We start from the raw sequence: 22,537 nt of genomic DNA, 5'->3' as shown, positions 1-22,537 counted from the left end.
CAGCTAAGGGAGAAAGATGAGGGCAAAGAACGTGGAATTTTTCCAAGTGGGAGAATCAAAGCCTGGACACTTAAGATTTGGAAATGTTACTCCAAGTGTTTGTCGAGTTTTGACAATCATTTTTCTTCTTTGAAAATTAGGCTCTATAGGAATGGAACTGTGGTTTTGTTTTTAAAATAATCTTTTCTCCCCTGTCTTACAAAAGTAAGACAGTCTAATTATAAAATGTTTAAATATTCTAAAAATGCTTAATGTAGACAATAAAGAGCTCATAATTTCACTCCCAGATATAGTTCTTATGTATGGTATATATGTGTATTTATGTTTATTTACAGAAATGCAATCATAATACATACAATTCTGCAATTTTTTTTTTCAAAATTTTCACTTTAAATATATAGAGCTGATTTTTTTAAACATAGAAACCTTACTTTTGAATAAATATCAAATGGAAAGTCAGTAGTTAAAATGTCTTCAAAGGAAGAACAGGTAAACTAAGAAAACATCAAATACACTTAGATATAAACCCTAGTTCTGATTAACTAACTATAAGCTATTATCCCATGAATTCTGTACTTGTAAAAGGCAAGTAATAATATCTGTCTTTAAGCTGTAGAATTAAGAATGAGAAAAACTCATAAGGTAGCAGGCAAATAGGAGTCATTTAAATCTCTCCTACTCTTTGTAGGCTTTGTAATTGACCTATGCAAATTTGTTGGTCTTTTTTTCTGTCTTCCTCTAAAATAAGCATAAACCCATCAACACTTTGCAGATATGGAGAAACAAACAAAAAAAATTAAAGTTTCAGTGTTTAGAATTCTTACAAAATGATTTGTCAATATAAGAAATTATTACCATTAAAAATATCAAATCTGAAACAAAATGCTTGTACATGAGGCTCTGTGTCCAAACATGTTCTATAAAATACCAAGTTCTTCATGTTTACAATTAGAACATGCCAGTAATCACTTTTTGGGCCAGTAATCATTATTTCTATTAGAAAAAATAACAATTAAGGAATTTTAAGTGTATATATATATATATATATATATATATATATATATATATTACATTAAACATATTTATATGTAAATATTTATATACATCATATTTATATATTATATGTGTAAATATATATTTACATATGTATATTTTTACTTTTTTTAGGATGGGATGCTGTTATGGACTGGAAAGATGTCTTGTCAGGAGGGGAAAAGCAAAGAATGGGTATGGCTCGTATGTTTTATCATAAGTAAGTATGCTCTATTCAGGTAGCTAATATTCTATTGCAATAACCAAAGAAAAGGGGGTAACAGGATTAAGTATATGCATCTTTCATTTAAAAATATCTTGCTGTAAAAACTAATGCATAGAATTTACAGTTTTAAAGTTTCTTACCTTATTTTTCTTACAGCTAAATCTCCAAGTATTTTGGCTTTTTTCTACCTCTATGTCAAGAAACCTATATGAAATAATGCACAGAGGGTCAAATTAAATTTTTGTATATACTAAAGTTTAAAAAAGGATTGTTACTAATTTCAAGTGTGGAGAATTCCTAACCACTAACCAGTACATATGTGTTCAGTAATACTTCTAAATTGAATTACTAAATTCAAACTAAATTAACTTTTTAACCACTGGGCAGCCTCTCAAACCAATGATCTGCTCCCTCTGAAAAACCAGAAGTTATTTCCAATGAAAAAAGGAATCAGCCCACATATGTCTTGGTAGACTCAGAAAAATCAAGATAGAGAAAATCATTTCTTTTGATAAACCTTTGCTTTTTTCATCCAGGTTCATAGTTTTTTGATATACCAAGCAAAAGACACAGGAAGGAAATAGTGTTCTGATTCATTTTGCCTTTTTGTCCTGTTCTTTGAAGAAGATCTCAATATCTATCTCTATCTCCTCCCAACACACACACATATCTATCTCCCTATGCCCCTCATATCTTAGGTTTCTAGCAATGAGAACCTGAGTTGTGCAGAGCAGGAGTTTACAAGGAACTATGTTACTCATTTTAAGTACTTATGTCTTGAGTAAAAAGGACTAAAATTGTGTATATAAATGAGGTGTGAGTTAGGGCAAATGCAACATTATTTTTTCCCTACATTTTTTTATTGGCATATTATAGTTGTACATGATTATGGGATTTGTTGTTACATATTTGTACATGAACATGATTTAACAATATAATTTGGCCAATATCATTGCTCAGCACTTCCTCCTCCCTCCCCATCTTGCATCCTCACTCATTCCTTTCTTCTACTGATATTCTATTTTCATGAGATTGCTCCCCCTTTCTTTTCCTTTTTTCTTTTTGGTTTCCACATATGAGAAAATCTACAACTCTTAACATTCTGAGTTTGACTTATTTTACTTAATATAAAGGTCATAGACATTATGATTGTAGTCTTATCAAAAAGGCTGAACCTAAGTCTGATCAAGCTTTTCCCTCTAATTTACAGTTTACAGAAAAAATGAGAAGAACAAAATTTAGAGGGCCCCATGAATAAGCAACCAGATCAACTGAGACTAGGCAACATTTCTCCACAATTAAAGTCTTCAAAATGATTGCCAACTAGTTGCAAGTGTTCAACAAGAACTATTTTATATATATAAATATATATATATACATACATATATATATATAGATATATATATACAGATATATATATATAATGATAAATGAATTGCTTAAATGGTATATTTAATGGTATAGAATGATAAATGAATTGCTTAAATGGTATATTTAAATGGTATAGAAGAAAACAATCAGAGATGGCATCAAATGAAAAGCTTCTGCATGGCCACCATGCCTAGCTTCTCTTCAGTTTTATTTTCTTTGCCATGCAGAAGCTTTTCATTTGATGCCATCTCATTTGTTAACTCTTGGAATTATTTCCTGAACTTTAAGGATCCTGCTGAGAAAATTATTGCCTATGCCTCTGTATTGGAGTGTTACCTATGTTTTCTTCTAGGAATAGGTCCAATGTTATTGAATGAGTTGCAGAACAAGCAGTAATACTTTTGTAAAGAACTTTTAAAAAACTAATCAAGAAAGCAAATATATATACAGATATATATATATATATATATATATATATATATATATATATAATAGTTCTTGTTGAACACTTGCAACTAGTTGGCAATCATTTTGAAGACTTTAATTGTGGAGAAATTATTAAACCTTTATTAAAAGAGAGAAATAGTAAAATGAACACCATATTCTTAATGCACTCACTCAATATGTCTATGTAAATTTGCTGCAATTGATTTACCTTATTTAAAAAAAATTGAGGTATTATAAAACATCTAAAGAATTTCTCCTTCTCCCTCCCCAACTACCTTTTAAACCATTGACTCATTTAAGAAACCAGGTCAGATGTCATATGAGAATGTTGCCTAGTCTCAGTTGATCTGGTTGCTTATTCATGGGGCCCTCTAAATTTTGTTCTTCTCATTTTTTCTGTAAACTGTAAATTAGAGGGAAAAGCTTGATCAGACTTAGGTTCAGCCTTTTTGATAAGACTATAATCATAATGTCTATCAGTAAAAGAAGAATGTATTATTTAAATAATTTTCTTAAAATATGCTTATAAAAATATAGAATATTATAGAATATTGCATGGTAATGGAGGGAGACCCTCATTGTTATACAAAATTACATATAAGAGGTTGTGAGGGGAATGGGAAAATAAACAAGGAGAGATATGAATTACAGTGGATGGGGTAGAGAGAGAAGATGGGAGGGGAGGGAGGGGGGATGGTAGAGGATAGGAAAGGTAGCAGAATACAACAGTTACTAATAGGGCATTATGTAAAAATGTGGATGTGTAACCGATGTGATTCTGCAATCTGTATTTGGGGTAAAATTGGGAGTTCATAACCAACTTGAATCTAATGTATGAAATATGATATGTGAAGAGCTTTATAATGTTTTGAACAACCAATAAAAAAAAATTAAAAAAAAAATATAGAATATTAAAAAGAATTTAAAAGCTGTTAATTCATTAGTAATAATTTCAAATTTTGGGATAAATTTCTTTTCAGTTTTGTTGGTACATAAAAGTTGATTGTAATTTTGTCTTAATGTAGCTATTTCATAAAGTATAACATATTCCTCTTTTATTTCATATTTTGATATGTGCATTCTGTATTATTGTGTAATAAGCTAGCCAGGGCTCTTATTGATACAAAATTTATGTTCCAAATGTAGATTGTAAGCATACTATTTGGTGACTTCATAAACATATGTACATTATATAACCAAACCTCCAACAATAGGATAGAATATTTCTGTCACCTAGAAAGTTCCCACATGCCCCTTTCCAATCATAAACCCCATAGACAAGTTTTAATCTGATTTCAATCATCATAAATTAATTTTGCCTCATTCTATAACTTCATATAAATGAAATCATGCAGTATATATTTTCCTAACTACATGGGAGTTTTGTGAGAAAAATAATTTGTTGTGTTAATAGAATGATATTTGTAATAATGTACATGACTCGTGTAATAATATAGTGGGCTAAAAAGTATGAACCAGATTTTGCTAACTTGTAATTTTTAGTGAAGTATATTTTATTATGCCCCTTTCTTGACTCAGGGGTAAAGTTTGTGGCTTGACATTTAGGACCAGCTGTTACTCCTAATCACCCTAAATCTGTTTGGGTCTGGTTCATAAATATTCAGTAATACGATCACCCACATAGTTGGTGAAATGTAATATGGTAGAATGTAAAATGGACCATAAATCCTCACTGTTTCAGTGTATTTAAAAGTCAAACTTTGCAATAAAGGGCAAGAGGCTTTAATAAAGGTTGTTAACCCAAAGAAATTTCAAGTGCCTATAATTTGGAATAAATAGCTAATATTTGTATATCTAAAATATGTTGCATACAAAATGATAATGAGTAAAGATAAGTCACAAGTATATCTCTAGAAGGAAAACTTTGTGAATCATAGGTGATCAATGAAGACAAGTATTTGAAAAGCAGCATGTTTTGATAAAACAGAAAAGGAATTATAAAATTGAATCCAGTGAAAGGAAAGTATAATATTGAGGAACTACCTACCTCCTTTCATTCTCAAAGGAGTAACAAAAAGGTTATAATGCACAAGACTGGAGCTACCTAGAGAACTTTGGCAGAAAATACTAAGAATTACAGTAGTATAGACTTTCCAAGAGGATTTTAATGTTTGAAGAATAAACCAAAACTACTGTCTTGAGGGAGATGAATTTGGTACTTAGGATAACCCAAGAGAAAAAGGAAGGAAATCAGAGAAATAATATTATCTAATGCTTAATTTAGGTACAACAGTACCAGATCTATTGCTTGGTATATTTAATTGCATCACCCCCAATTCTGTCAAGGAAATAAAACTGTGTGATTTATCTTACATCTGCTAGATTAAGGGTTGCTATGACAACAGAGTATAAAACGTACACTTTTTCTAATTCTAAAATGGCATCTCATCTCTGTTTAGCTCAAAGCACTCTGAAAAATAAGACAAAATAGAGTAAAAAAAATTTTGTTACTAAAAAGAGACTTACAACAAAATTTTTTCCCAAACATTTCTTTTTTTATATTTTCTTTTTTTTCTTCTTTTCTGTTTAAATAAAATAGTTGACAGAATAGTGATCAATTCAGGCAAAGAAGTAATGCTTGAACAGTAACCAAAAGCCAAAGCTACTTTCATTAATGTTATCATGGGGAAGATGCAGTGGTCTTAGTTCTTTGGGTGACAAGCAGTTTTAGAGTTCAAGGATATCTTCTATTAGCCTTGATTACCTGCCCCAGAATAGGCAAGAGGATCCTATTAATAAGCAAAGACATATTAGAAAAGTAACTTGTAGTGTTGAGTAATTGTTTATGCAGAATAAGAAATTGCTATGATTACATGTTTTTTCTTTTCTTTGTCATTTATTTAAAAATATCTTCCTGAGGAAAATTGTCCTGACAAATTCTTATAACTGATTTTCAACCCTAAATGAATAGTAAAGTAGGAATTGGCTTTAGTCCCATTAACTAAGCTAAGTCTTGTTGAAAGAAGATGGGAAAAGGACAAAAGGATAAAATCAAGGGTATGGGGAAGAAAGGAAGAGCAATAAATAGGTGGAAACAGTGATAAAGTGAGAGGATGTCTCTAATCCTACAGACATATTACCAAAGAAAAAATTGAGCTGGAAAAAATGTGTTGAGTGTACCAAAAAATATTTACTGACTTTTCCCCCTAAGAATTTGATCCTGAAGCATGGTCTCAATATTATGAAACTAAATATATACTCTAAATTTGCAAGTAGGCACATTCACTCTTGCACAGTCTTGTAATGATGAAATTCCATTAGTAATGCTTAGGTATTCACATTTCTGATAAAACAATCTTCTCATTAAATCTTTGGTAACAGGACTGTGACTGTTTAATAATTAGCTGCTGTAAGTGTACTTTGCATGTAATTAGTCAGACCTTGTCACCAAGAATGAAACTGCCTTCTGCAGGAAAATGCACTTAGAAACCTGTCTCATCTTTCTTACGCTTCATATACATGATTAATTCATCTGCATGACAGCGAAGCTTATTGTATTGTGAGAAGGTTTCAGAAAATCTACTTTTATTTAAGAGGAATGTGATATTCTAGTCTAAGTAGAAAAAAATAACATTTTCACTTTATCACAACATTTAATAATGCCATCTTCTTTTGCTGCTTTGAAAGTGTTAGCATTGTAAATTGTATTGTTCAAAGAAAGATTTATACTTCATATAGGAAAATAATTTATTTGTGTTTATTTTTTAAAGACCAAAATATGCATTGCTGGATGAATGTACCAGTGCTGTCAGCATTGATGTTGAAGGAAAGATATTTCAGGCTGCAAAAGGGGCTGGAGTATCCTTACTGTCTATAACACATAGGCCTTCTCTTTGGTAAGTGATTCCAATGCTAACTAATCTATAATAGATGTTTTTTCCTTGTTTCTTAGAGAACAACTTTGCTAAACTTTTTACTATAGAGTGTAAGGCATTTCTCTTGTTTTCTACCTGTATTTTTCCTAAGTTTCTTCCTAGTAATTTAGTAACATATTCTGAACCTAATAATATAATCTTTAATATGTTAGAAATTATCATCATTTTCCAGTAATTTTGAAAAATTTTGGAAAATCAGTGATTTCTTTGCACTTCAAATATTTGTAATGATCCTAGCATTTACTGCAAAAAATATATTAATATGTTTTTATATTTTTCTTTTAGTTCTTTCCTTTATAGTAAGGAAAAATAAACACCACAATTTACTCTGATATCTGCCTCCAAATTCTCTGAATTGAGGATGACACAGAGCTAGACGAGCACTCCTGAGCCATTTTGGCAGGAATCTATAATTTCCAGACAGACTCCCAAATTGACCACATTTTGGAATAATATAGTTATTTCTTAGTCCTGGTATTTTTCTGACCTCTATCAATGGATTTATTATGTTATCCTGTCTTTCAGTTCCTTTATTTAAATAGCCTAAAGAGATGTTAGAAGCATATTCAGTCATTGTTTTTTCAGTTGAAGGAAATAGTAGTTCTTTAAGCAAATAAAATCTTTAATGTTATGTATTTTAACAAGAGAATCATTTATTTAGTTGTAGCTACCCACAATACATTTCTTCATAAAATTAAACATCATGTTCTCTGTGAATTAGTTTAGCCATTTTAGGTTGTAGAAGTTCATCACTTCTGATTATATTTTCTCCCAGGGAAAGTAAAATTCTTATTTTCTCTAAAAAGATTTCAGAAGTAAGAAAAGACATATTATATTTTCCCTATAACAACAAATGGTAATTTGTTTTTAAATAATTTTAGTCTTTTTTATTATTATTTTTAGTTTTAACTTTATTTCATTTACTTATTTATGTGCAGTGCTGGGAATAGAACCCAGTGCTTCAAACATGGTAGGCAAGCACTCTACCACTGAGCCACAACCCCAACCCAACCAATGGTAATTGTTAATCTTAAAGATTAAAATCATTGAGGAAATAGAAGAAACCATCAAAAGACTACCAACTAAGAAAATCCCAGGACCTGATGGGTATACAGCAGAGTTTTACAAAACCTTTAAAGAGGAACTAATACCAATACTTTTCAAGCTACTTCAGGAAATAGAAAAAGAGTGAGAACTTCCAAATTCATTCTACGAGGCCAACATCACCCTGATACCTAAACCAGACAAAGACACGTCAAAGAAATAAAACTACAGACCAATATCTCTAATGAACCTAGATGCAAAAATCCTCAATAAAATTCTGACGAATCGGATACAAAAACATATCAAAAAAATTGTGCACCATGATCAAGTAGGATTCATCCCTGGGATGCAAGGCTGGTTCAATATATGGAAATCAATAAACGTTATTCACCACATCAATAGACTTAAAAATAAGAACCATATGATCATCTCGATAGATGCGGAAAAAGCATTCGACAAAGTACAGCATCCCTTTATGTTCAAAACTCTAGAAAAACTAGGGATAACAGGAACATACCTCAATATTGTAAAAGCAATCCATGCTAAGCCTCAGGCTAGCATCATTCTGAATGGAGAAAAACTGAAGGCATTCCCTCTAAAATCTGGAACAAGACAGGGATGCCCTCTCTCACCACTTCTGTTCTACATAGTTCTCGAAACACTGGCCAGAGCAATTAGACAGACGAAAGAAATTAAAGGCATCAAAATAGGAAAAGAAGAACTTAAATTATCACTATTTGCAGGTGACATGATTCTATACCTAGCAGACCCAAAAGGGTCTACAAAGAAACTATTAGAGCTAATAAATGAATTCAGCAAAGTGGCAGGATATAAAATCAACACACATAAATCAAAGGCATTCCTGTATATCAGCAACAAATCCTCTGAAATGGAAATGAGGACAACCACTCCATTCACAATATCCTCAAAAAAAATAAAATACTTGGGAATCAACCTAACAAAAGAGGTGAAAGACTTATACAATGAAAACTACAGAACCCTAAAGAGAGAAATAGAAGAAGATCTTAGAAGATGGAAAAATATACCCTGTTCATGGATAGGCAGAACTAACATCATCAAAATGGCGATATTACCAAAAGTTCTCTATAGGTTTAATGCAATGCCAATCAAAATCCCAACGGCATTTCTTGTAGAAATAGAGAAAGCAATCATGAAATTCATATGGAAAAACAAAAGACCCAGAATAGCAAAAACAATGCTAAGCAGGAAGTGTGAATCAGGCGGTATAGCGATACCAGACTTCAAACTATACTACAGAGCAATAGTAACAAAAACAGCATGGTACTGGTACCAAAACAGGCGGGTGGACCAATGGTACAGAATAGAGGACACAGAAACCAATCCACAAAACTACAACTATCTTATATTTGATAAAGGGGCTAAAAGCATGCAATGGAGGAAGGATAGCATCTTCAACAAATGGTGCTGGGAAAACTGGAAATCCATATGCAACAAAATGAAACTGAATCCCTTTCTCTCGCCATGCACAAAAGTTAATTCAAAATGGATCAAGGAGCTTGATATCAAATCAGAGACACGGCGTCTGATAGAAGAAAAAGTTGGCTACGATCTACATACTGTGGGGTCGGGCTCCAAATTCCTCAACAGGACACCCATAGCACAAAAGTTAATAACTAGAATCAACAAATGGGACTTACTCAAACTAAAAAGTTTTTTCTCAGCAAAAGATACAATAAGAGAGGTAAATAGGGAGCCTACATCCTGGGAACAAATCTTTACTCCTCACACTTCAGATAGAGCCCTAATATCCAGAGTATACAAAGAACTCAAAAAATTAGACAATAAGAGAACAAACAACCCAATCAACAAATGGGCCAAGGACCTGAACAGACACTTCTCAGAGGAGGACATACAATCAATCAACAAGTACATGAAAAAATGCTCACCATCTCTAGCAGTCAGAGAAATGCAAATCAAAACCACCCTAAGATACCATCTCACTCCAGTAAGATTGGCAGCCATTATGAAGTCAAACAACAACAAGTGCTGGCGAGGATGTGGGGAAAAGGGTACACTTGTACATTGCTGGTGAGACTGCAAATTGGTGCAGCCAATTTGGAAAGCAGTATGGAGATTTCTTGGAAAGCTGGGAATGGAGCCACCATTTGACCCAGCTATTCCCCTTCTTGGTCTATTCCCTAAAGACCTAAAAAGAGCATGCTACAGGGACACTGCTACATCGATGTTCATAGCAGCACAATTCACAATAGCAAGACTGTGGAACCAACCTAGATGCCCTTCAATAGAGGAATGGATAAAAAAATATGTGGCATTTATACACAATGGAGTATTACTCTGCATTAAAAAATGACAAAATCATAGAATTTGCAGGGAAATGGATGGCATTAGAGCAGATTATGCTAAGTGAAGCTAGCCAATCCCTAAAAAACAAATGCCAAATGTCTTCTTTGATATAAGGAGAGTAACTAAGAACAGAGTAGGGACGAAGAGCATGAGAAGAAGATTAACATTAAACAGGGATGAGAGGTGGGAGGGAAAGGGAGAGAGAAGGGAAATTGCATGGAAATGGAAGGAGACCCTCAGGGTTATACAAAAGTACATACAAGAGGAAATGAGGGGAAAGGGAAAAATAATACAAGGGGGAGAAATGAATGACAGTAGAGGGGGTAGAGAGAGAAGAGGGGAGGGGAGGGGGGATAGTAGAGGATAGGAAAGGCAGCAGAACACAACAGACACTAGTATGACAATATGTAAATCAATGGATGTGTAACTGATGTGATTCTGCAATCTGTATATGGGGTAAAAATGGGAGTTCATAACCCACTTGAATCAAAGTGTGAAATATGATAGATCAAGAACTATGTAATGTTTTGAACAACCAACAATAAAAAATTTAAAAAAAAAGAAAAATATCAAAGAAGACCTCACTAAATGAGAAAATACCAAAATTTTATAGGATCCTAATAAAAATTCCAATGTTGTAAATGTGTGTGAGGTGAACTTGATAAGCTACTACAAAATATATGTAGAAATGTAAAGGGCTATGCCTAGCTAAGACTTTCTTAAAGAAAAATAAATATGTGGGAGAATTTGTTCCACTGAAGGTTAGCTCTTATTATAAAGGTGTAGTCTTTAATATATAAAACAACAGCATAAGAGTAGGAAAAAATAGCTCAACAGCATATATTAAAAATCTTAGAAACTAATTCATACACATATGGCATGCAATTTACTGCAAATATGGCATTACAGAACAGTGGGGGGTGAAATGCCTTTTTCCAAAAATGGTGTTGAAACAATTTAATATCTTTATGGATATAGATAGGAACAGAATGAAACATATTCATTCCAAACACAAAAAGTCAACTTCAGGTAGATTATATAACTAAATATGAAATACAAAGCAATCAAATTGGGAAAATTTGATTGCTTTATAACCTTTATAACCTAAAGAAAAATAAATATGTGGGAGAATTTGTTCCACTGAATGTTAGCTCTTATTATAAAGGTATTTTTATAATAAGATGTATTTTGTATTTTCTTTGTATTTTCTTTAAACCTTAATATAGGGAAAGATTTCTCAAATAGGACACATAAACCACACAGAACCACGAAGAAAATATTGATAAATATGACTGTATTGGAGTTTTTGTCAAAGACCACCATTAACAGGATATAAAAAGCAAGCCACGAAGTGAGAGAAAGCATTTGCGACATACAGAGCCAAAAGAGGTGTATGTCTTGAATTTCAAAAAAAAGAAAAGAAGAAACAAATTTCTATAAAAACAAACAAAAAAAGCCAGATTGTTATGGTTTGGATGTGAAGAGTCCCCCCAAAGCTTACATGTGAGACTTTGCAAGAGGGTTCAGAGAGAAAATGATTGGGTTGTGACAGCCTTAACCCAATCAGTGAATTAATCACCTGATGGGATTAATTGAGTCTTGTTTGAAGGCAGGTAGGATGTGGCTGGAGGAGGTGTGGCATTGGGGGCATGCCTTTGGGGTACATATTTGTATCTGGCAAGTGGAGCATCTTTCTGCTTCCCAATTATCATATGAACTTCTTCCCTCTGCCACATTCTTCCTCCATATTGTTCTGCCTTACCTGGAGACCTGAGGAATAAAGCCAGCTGTCAATGGACTGAGACTTCTGAAACTTTGATCCCTCAAATAAACTTTTCCTCCTCTAAAAAAAAAAAAAGATTAAAATCAATACCAGTGTCTAAAAAAGTAAAACAATCATAAGCTTATTAACTTATTTGACTTCTATACTTTATCCTATTTGTGAAGGAAGCCTACAGATTATCTCCAAAGAGTCTCAGTTAAAATAGTGGTTTCTTTTTAATCACTTCAACTTTATGGCCTTGAAATATTATTTTAGCTCATAAAATAGAACATGCCTTTGAATCTCAGGGCAAGAAACAACTGAACTGTTTGTTCCTCCCATGTAGAAATCAAGTAATGTTGTAGGACCAGAGTGATGAGTTAAACCTTCATTATACTTTGAAGGTAGAACTTGCTCAATATATGAATGACCACATTCTAAAATTACTCCTGGCTATAAATCTAAGGCTAGAAAAGTCCAAGGAAAGTTGAGAATGAAATAAACAATACGTACTTTTTTATTCCACATTTTTTATTGGTGCATTATACTTATACATGATGGTAGAATTTGTTGTTACATATAACAAAATGAACTTTCTGCCATTACTTTTTCTTTTATTTGATGTTATATACTATTCTTTTGTTTTTGTTTTTCCATTACTTTGGTTTTTACTTCCATATTTTAGTAGAAGATTTTTTAAAATTTTCTCCTTGATTTAGAAATACATTGTTTTCATTTAATTTTTGATATGATTCCATCCATTGGGAGGTCAAATTTTTGGAAAGCTCAAGAACCTAAAGCACATGGAAAAAATTAATCTGTGTCATACATAATCAAATTGCTGAATTTAAACTTTCAGCTCAATGGTGACTTTTTTAGCTATACTTTAACCTTGTTAAATTTCCTTTTATAATTACAGCATGTTATAAACATCCAGTCAAAAGTCGTGGGGGCTAAGGATATAGCTCAGTGGTAGAACACTTAACTGGTATTCATGAGGCCCTCAATTCAATCCTCAGTACAGCAAAAAATTGGGGTCAGGAGCTTAGGTAGAGCACTTGCCTAACACATGTGAGGCACTGTGTTTGATCCTTAGCACCACATAAAAATAAATAAATAAATAAATGCATTGTGTCCATCTACAACTTAAAAAATATTTTAACAAATTGGGGGCAATAGAAGCTAGATGTGGCAGCATGCGCCTATCATCCCAGAGCTTGGCAGGAGGATCATGAGTTCAAAGCCATACAAAATAGGGCTGGGGATGTTGCTCAGTGGCCAAGTGCCTCTGAGTTCAATCACCAGTACACACACACACACACAAAAAAAAAATGGAGGCAGTAGAACTCAAAAGTCTATTACTTGAAGAAGAAATAAACTCTACAATTCTATACAATGAAATATAATTTAGCCATAAAAATGAATGAAGTAATGATACATGTTACAACTGGCTGCACCTTGAAATAATTTTGATAAGTGAAAGAAGCAAGTGACAAAGGCAATGTAGTGTATGATTCCATGTATATGAAATATTCAGTCGAGGGAAATCTGATAAAGACAGAAAGGAAATTAGTGCTTGGCAGAAATTAGGTGAGTGGGGGAATGGGGTTACTGCTAATGGTTATATGGTTTCTTTGAGGGTTGAAGAAAATGTTCTGGAAGTATACATAATGGTGATGGTTAGATGAGCTTGTGAATATACTAAAAATCAATGAATTTTACATAAAGGGTAAATTTATGACATGTAAATTACATCCTAATTTGGAATAAAGGAACTTATTGAAAAGGCCCATTAGTTATGGGAAATAAAAATAGATGAGACCTAACTAGGAAACAAGAAAAAAAAACTACAAAGAAAGAAAAACTGAAAAAATGTGGGGCAGTAATGCAAGTTGACAAAATGTGGGTAGCTCAGTTATGGGAACTAGCTCTGCTAAATTTACTCTCTCCACACAATTCCCACAAATCCCAGAGACTAGTGACTTCAGACTCCCATTAGGAGAAGATACATTGTCTCTTATCTCATCAATAATAATCTCTGTACTGATGTGCAATTCCTAAATATGCAATTGAACCATGATAAAAGAGATTATATGAAGACATAGAAGTATTTTTAAAATATTTCTGTCAAAGATTTCATCTTTTAAAAAGTGTTTCTAAACTTCAATTATTGAGAAATTTTTAATTATGTAGAACTTCTACCAAAAGAAGGATTATTCATGAATTACTATTGTATTTTATTTTCCAAGAAGTTTGTCTCTGCATGATCTTTTTAATTTTTACTTTCTTTCCTCAGTTTCCTTTTCTTACTTCCATTCTAAGAATGCTTTATTATTTATTCAGGAGCCAAAAAGGTTGTGAAGGTAAATTAATACATGTAACAGCATAGTCTTTCTTTTAATTCACATAGAATATAAAGGAATGATAAAAGTCAGTAAAACTTCCTAGGTATTGGATTTTTGTATTTTAAAAAATTACAGTATATAACTTTTTGAGATATGCTTGAAAATCAAATGTAAAATAGGCACCTCTACTTAAAATTTACCTTTGCATATCAGTTAGAATTATAAACCAATAACTAGAATGGTTTTTCATATTTGTAGCTAATAATATTATTTCATTTTAATTATGCAGGAAATACCATACTCATTTATTACAATTTGATGGTGAAGGAGGTTGGCGCTTTGAACAATTGGATACTGCTATCCGTTTAACATTGAGTGAAGAAAAACAAAAGCTAGAATCTCAGCTAGCCGGAATTCCCAAAATGCAGCAGAGACTCAATGAACTATGTAAAATTTTGGGAGAAGACTCAGTGCTGAAAACAATCAAAAATGAAGATGAAATATCCTAATTTATTTTGACATGTTTTTAGTTAATTTTTTGGTAAAGGCTCAAGAGACACTCTATTATAGTGCATGCACTGTGTTAAGCTAAGCACAGAAAAAACAAAGCCAGCAAGAAATGTTTTATATTATTTTAGCATCAAGGAAGTATATAATCTAACTTTTCAGAGGAAAATAAACAAATGTATCATGTAAGATTAGTCATTATGACTTATACTAATTCCTAGTGGAAGCCTAATTCACCTGCAAAACAAGATTTTCTAGGTGAATTCTTGATGAATAGAATAATACCAGGTTTTTCTGTATGTCATATGTCTGAAGTTCTTAACATGGAAATATCTTGGAAATGAAGCAATTTAAGAGCACCATTTGGGTTGATACCGGGGACATAAAAATAGAGCATTGAGAACCATTTAAGTCCATTCATCAATGATATACTAGGTTTATTAGCTAGAATTAATTTACATCATTGCTAGAGGCCAACTAAACCTATATAAAAATAGCTGACAGTTTAATAATTTCAGTATGAAAAAAATTATTTTAATGGCAGTGGTTGAAAGAAAAAGGCATGGCTAAATAAGTATAAAATACCACAATTCAAAAATTTTAGGCTTTGAGCATCTCAATGCAAACATAAAAAATCTAATCAGAATCTTGCATATTTAAAAGAGAATTGCCAAGACAAAAAAGGCATATCCAAATGTTTGCCTCATTCTGTTACTTTACTTGGCAGAATAATCTATTACAATTCTGTCCAGAAATACTGTTTTTGTGTCCAAAGGAGGAGTCCAAAATTTTAGAAATGTGCTGTAATATAGAGATTATGAAAGTCACAATAATATTAGCAAATATTGGAATATAATACTTTATAGTTCACAATTCTCATTTATATAATTTCATTTTAATGTTTGTAGCAGTCTTTTGAGACATTATTTTTTCTATTTTCCTTTTAAGAAAATTGACACTCAGATTTACCTAATCATGTAATTTATTTACAAACAGATCCAGGAAACAAAAGAAGTTCTCCTGACTCTTCAATCCAGTGTGATTACTACCATTGTTCTTTAAAATTCACAGGGCTATAATATCAATAAAAATTAGGAGTGAGCTATAGATTGCAGGGAGTGGGACTTCAGGAAGGGAAGGGGGTGAAAGCAAAAAATACTAGAAATAAAATTTAGATGAGAAAAGAAAATATGTTTTGTAATGTTATTATTATTTGGTAACGGTTCATAAGAAATGAAAATTATCTGGAAAGGTCATTGGTCTATGGTTTAAAATGAGCCAAGGAAGGTAGCAAATTTTTCAGCAACTGTGCTCTTACTCAATATTGATATACCTCCAAGACTTCAGCAATTAGAATGGCAGTTAGTAGTGTTTAGGTACTTTAATATTATTGAATATAATGACAAATAATCTACATGGTTTAGTCATTTGAAATAGATTCTTATCTATTGTGTGCCTTGGAGTTGGAAGTACAAGAGCCAGGACTGATACTTTAATCACTTGCTCTCTATGCTACCATGTTAATGGGCCATTAAAAATTGGAATGATCAGTTGTTAGTGGCTTAGAATTTTATTTGCATATTTAGACACAGCCATCATGAATGCCAAGTCAGTGATTCTTAAGCTTTTATAGGAGATAGAATACCTGGAAGTCATAAATGATGAGATGATTGTTGTAGAACCTCATAGCACTTCCACATTTTTAGTTCTCCATGATAACTAGGACATTTTAAATTACAATAAATGTTCCCATCTTACATGAAATAATGCAACATAAGCGTCAAAATCAGTATATTTGTACAAGTTTTTCTTTTAGTATCACTAACACTGATTTATTCATTTATCTATTACTAGTATCTTATTAGAAAAGTGAGGCAGGTATTCAAGAGTTTTTAGAAAAAGCATAGAACCAAACTTAATAAAAATTATTCCTTAGTCTTAAGAGCTATATTAGCAGTTATCAGTTTATACTGCTGTAAGGAGAAAACTTTGAGGCCAATGACATGTTAACTTTAAAAATACAAAAAAGAAAAGCTCTTATTTGAAACATGAATAAATTTTATGCCTTAACTTTCATAATTTAAAAATTAAACACTTCAGACCTAATATTGTGTATTTTGAAACTTTGTAAAGAATGCCAATACAAATATACCTGAAGTTAATCCTTACTTAATATATACTAACATACTGAAATAAAAAAGACTCATTTAGTATACAGAACTCAAGGATGTTTCAAATTCTTTATTAAAAACTCCATACATTATAGTTTAAATGTTGAAGTTCTAAGAGAAAGAGGTTTTCTGTGAGCTTTTTTGTGTGTGCCTATATATATTTTTTTAATTCTTCCTCAGGACCAATAACCTCTAATTTGGAGAGAAAAAAATATCTCATGAATTTGTATTTATATACCATTCAACTGCTTCCAAATGGTCCTATGGGTATACCATATGATTACTCTTCTTATAGCTACATTTTGTGAAAAACATGAAGAAGATTGAGAAACTCAATAGCATCTTTGAATATAACAAATAACAAATGAAGGAAGGGAAAAGAAATATTTCAATTTTCAAGCTATTTGCCCAAACTTTTGACTTATCTTTATTTTTATTAAAATAGGCACCTAATGAGCTTTATTACAAAATATACATTTTGGGGTTAACTTTTACTTGTGGAAAATAAGCTTCATCCTATCAAAATACCACATTATTTTTCTACAGCATATAAGCTGTTAAGCCCAGCATGAATCTAAAATAGTTTGTGCTCTTATAAACAGGATAATGTCTAAAAATCCCTTGAATAATCTTAAGGAGAATGATATATCTTGAAAATCAACCCAAGTTTTCATTGTTTACAGTGGAAATGGTTTCCCCTTGATAGTAATTTGATTTTTGTTTCAAATATAGTTCTGTCAGTAAAAGCATAAATGAACACGTGAGTTTTTGAAACATTGGTTCCAAGTATAATTTCATATTTTGGCAATATGCTTAGCTTATTACAATATTTGGAATGATTTTTTGATTCTGTAAGCCTAAAAAAATCTGTTACACATTGGAATCCAAATCCAGAGAATGTAGCATACTTCTGAGATGTGCATAAAGTGATAAGTTGTTAAATTATTTAGTAAAAGAGATGCTTTAAAATAATTCTGAGAAAAAAAATGATTCTCATTCGAAAGTATAAATTACTTTCAAATTTATCCATGCTATTTATAGTTCTGGTGATAGACATCTGAATATGCTGAATATGTTTTGCAGTTGTAAATCTAATATTTACCACATGAAAGCTTTCTGGTGGATATATCAAATATTTTTATTAAAAAGAAATCCCTTCTTCATTGTTGGTAGCTTTCCTCATTACAAAATACAGAGGGGATTTATAGTTTTTATTGTGAAAATTTCAAAACGACTTGGCCACTTATCAGCTAAAGTTGTGTTAATGAAAGTGAATGAGAAAAAAATGTCCTAATGGTAAAAATCACTATGTAGCTAATCAAGAATATGGCTATATGTGAATGCATGGTAATAAAGTCTCCATCCAATGTGTAGTTACTTAAGCTTACCATTTCTTAAGAATTCCCTAATTATCATGACAAAGCCTTGATTCATCAAAGGCTTTACAAATTATTCCAGTGATATAAAATGCCCTATTTCTGCTTTCACTGACTGCTATGATAATGTCTAAATACACACCAGGTACAAGATCATATGGTGCAAAACCTTGTGTAGTATTATGCAGAAGAGCCACCAAATAGTTGATTAAATATTAATTTACTGTATTCATTCAAAACATTTATGATGTTCTGACTTATGAATAAACAAAATGTGGTACTTGTAACAAGAGTACAGTCCACTGAAAATTAAAAAATGAGAACCCTCAGAAAAACTCAATAGCTACAATTTTTATTTACCAAGTAGGCACAAAGCATTGCATATACACTAAGTAAATCTTCGCAAAATTTTTTTTTTAATTTTTTATTGTTGGCTGTTCAAAACATTACATAGTTCTTGATATATCATATTTCACAATTTGATTCAAGTGGGTTATGAGCTCCCATTTTTACCCCATATACAGATTGCAGAATCACATCAGTTACACATCCATTGATTTACATATTACCATACTAGTGTCTGTTGTATTCTGCTGCAAAATTTTAATGAAAGAGAAAAGTGAGGCCAGAACGGTTAAATAATTTATCCAACTTCACATAACATCCAAGTTACAGAGTGAAATTTGAACCTAACAACATTTGATTACAAAGTCTATGTAACTTCACAGCGCCCCTTCTTAATTATTCTAGGCCATTATTCATTATTGCTATTTTTAACTGAAATTGTAAGTATAATTTTAACTGACTCAAGGTGTCTGGTTAGCAAACCAATGCATGTTTTTATCTTAAAAGGAAATTTACGTAGCACAACTTACAATTGTTTTATTACAAATTATGAGTGTTATCCTATGGAGCACGGAGGACATAAGACAACTTTTCAAATGTTTTGAGAAAGAAATGTCTGAACTGATTATAATTAATTCACTCAGTTACACACACATTCCAGTTACTATACTTGGGATTCAGAGATGAGCAAGGCATACCTGGTCTTAGAACTTGTGAAACATGTTACTAGATCTGGATTAAATATTGTAAGCCTGTTGGATGTTGTAGTTCCACATAAATGTCATATTTGTTTTGTGATATGTTTTTAGTTCTTGTATGTCATGCCTAAGACCATTCTGTTGAAACCTTTAAGCAATAAACATTCTGACTGCAGGATTTCCTTGATTATACACTGTGAGCTTCGTAACCCTCATGCCCTCCAACTTGGTCTAAATTATAGGACCCAATAAAACCAGTTTGTAGGACTGTGTTATCCTTCCACCAGTATGTGCGTGGTCCCATGCATTTAAATGCTGTCTTGAAACTTGAGAAATACCATCTTCTTAAGTTCAAACCATGTAAAATGAAACAACTTTGTACTTTCAAAAATATGTGTCTTATGTTAACACAAAATGCAGATGACCATAGTAAGAAAGTTCTAATAAAACTAATAAAAAACTTTCAAAGTTAAGCATATTTTAAAGTTACATTGTCTATTTCACTACATGTGACCCAAAATAAATTAAGTATTCACCTTGTATGTTTTATGTGATTAATACTTAAAAAATAGATTGTGTGGCAATGAATATTGTTAAATACTAAATAATATTGACTTTGCATTATTGTTTAATTATAGTTAGTGTAATCCATATAAAATAGGGAAGAAACATACAGCACATATATTTCATCCTTATATATCACATGTATTAATCTTGATAATTAAAGTGTATCAGATGTAGACATTATACCAATATAGACAACTAAAGAACTGTCTTAAAGTTTGCATAGGGAAGGGTCAAAAAAGTCCTCTAATCAGGTGACTTCTTATGGGCAAGCTGATATAATGGAAACTTTTCAACATGCAGATGCTGATAATTCCAGAGTGACAGGACTTTAAAGTCCCTTTGTTTAGGTTAGCTTGTTGCCTGATATGGGACAAGTTTCCAAGAGTCATGTCTAGATAGATAAGGTTAACATAGAGTCAAGCACATACATGTAACTTTCTGCAAACTGACATACCACACGGGCATGCCTGTACTCACACATGTATGATCCCTTGCAAGTTTAATACAAAGCAACAAAGATATTGAGGACTTAAATAACTGAAGAATTCTTTATTGTGGTAAAACACACATGCACATACATGACAAGATTCTCATCTTTAGCAATTTTTAGCATACAATTCAGTATTGTTAAATATATTCACAGTGTTGTAAAACAGATTTCTAAAATCTTTTTTCTTGCAAATCTAAATTTATATATCCATTAAACAATTCCCCTTTATACCTCTCCCTCCCTGGTAATTACCATTCTATTTTCTGTTTCTACAAACTTTACTTTAGATAACTCATATGAATTAGATCATGCAGTATTTATCTTTTCTAGACTCGTCCAAGGTTCATAATTGTTGTAGTGTGACAGGATTCTCTCCCTTTTTAAGGATAAAAAATATCATATATACAGGCCATATTTGCTTTGGGGATGCTTCTACTTACTAGCTATCATGAAATCATGAATAGCGCTACAGGAATGAACACAAGTGTACAATTATCTTTGTACTCTGCTTTTACTTCTTTTGGAAATATACCCCACAGCAAATCACTGAATTTTAAATTTTTAATTTTTTTTTTTGGTGTGTGTGGAAAGTCCATTTTTTTCAGAGTGGTGGCACCATTTTGTAATTTCACCAGAAGTGCACAAAACTTACTATTTGTCCACATCCTTGCCCATACTCATTATTTTCTACTTTTTGACAGTAGCCATCCTAATGTGGTTTTGATTTCCATTTCTCTCATAATTAACAATGTTGAACATCTTTTCATATACTTTTGCCCATTTGTATATCATCTTCAGAGAAATGTCTTTTTAAGTCTTTGCCTAATTTTTTTTAAAGAGAGAGAGAGAGAGAGAGAGAGAGAGAGAGAGAGAGAGAGAGAGAGAGAGAGAGAGTTTTTTAAATATTTATTTTTCTTTAGTTTTTTCGGCGGACACAACATCTTTGTTTGTATGTGGTGCTGAGGATCGAACCCGAGCCGCACGCATGCCAGACGAGCACGCTACTGCTTGAGCCACATCCCCAGCCCCTTTTGCCTAATTTTTTTAATATAAAATTAACACTTGTTTCATGGTATTCAGGGCCCACCATGATCTGCCTCCATCTGTTTCCTCTGCTTTCAAATAGCTTTCTCCCTTAACCTCTCTTCCATTCTTTGGCTCATCTCCTTCCCTGGACATGGTAGGCGTTACCTCTTATATTTCTCCTTATTCATTATTTTTTTTAATTAATTTTATGTTCTCAGCCAAGAAGATTCTTCCCTACCATCTTCATCTGTCAAAAGCCTATATTGCTTTAAGTACACTTAAAATTCATTCTAGTTATATATTACTTTTTTCTTTTTTTATGCTTGCAGAGTACTTTATTTAAAATCCTATTATTACATTTATCACATGCTACCTTTTTATTATTTGTGTAGTATATACATTCCTACTCATTTAACCAATCACTTGTCACATAATCTTAGACTATTCAATAGTCTCCCAACTGGTACCCTCTCCAACATCTTACCCAGTTTTACTTTTTTATAAGACTTCTTATTTCCATTTGTTATATTCACTTACTTGTTAATTGATTTTTCTCTTCCCATCAGGTTTGCCATCCTTACACTATAAACTCCGTGGGCTAGGAATCTTGCTTACCTTATTTACTGTAGTATTCATGGCACCTTAAACAATACATGGCAGGTGGAGGATACTTAAGAAAAGTATTTGCTCAATAGGGACATAAATGAATAAGTGAACAAATGAATTAAACAGAGCAAACAAACACAAATATATGATTAAAGAATGAAAATGAATTTGTAAGAATGAATAAAATCACTGAAAGAAGATGTAAAAAAGAGTATGCTTTTTTCCTTTACATCCTTGCTCCTTCACCCCACACTGCTTTTTTTTTCTTTTTCTCTGTCAAAG

General features: G+C 31.9%; 1 protein-coding gene across 1 annotated transcript in view; it reads left to right on the top strand.

Moving 5' to 3' along the window:
• Positions 1-20,108, top strand: part of Abcd2 (ATP binding cassette subfamily D member 2) — a 56,552-nt gene extending 36,444 nt beyond the window's left edge. Inside the window, exons 8-10 of the mRNA XM_046436366.2 lie at positions 1,168-1,252; positions 6,808-6,933; positions 14,759-20,108. Of these exons, the coding sequence (XP_046292322.1) occupies positions 1,168-1,252; positions 6,808-6,933; positions 14,759-14,978 (431 nt within the window). The 3' untranslated portion in view covers positions 14,979-20,108. The remainder of the gene's footprint in view (positions 1-1,167; positions 1,253-6,807; positions 6,934-14,758) is intronic.
• Positions 20,109-22,537: the final 2,429 nt, after the last annotated feature.

This window comes from Marmota monax, unplaced genomic scaffold (assembly GCF_021218885.2).
Source record: "Marmota monax isolate L192 unplaced genomic scaffold, Marmota_monax_Labrador192_F-V1.1 WCK01_AAM20220418_F8-fsc00012, whole genome shotgun sequence".
NCBI lineage: Eukaryota > Metazoa > Chordata > Mammalia > Rodentia > Sciuridae > Marmota > Marmota monax.
Note: the sequence above shows the minus strand (reverse complement) of the source record. Positions and strands in the feature narration are given on the sequence as shown.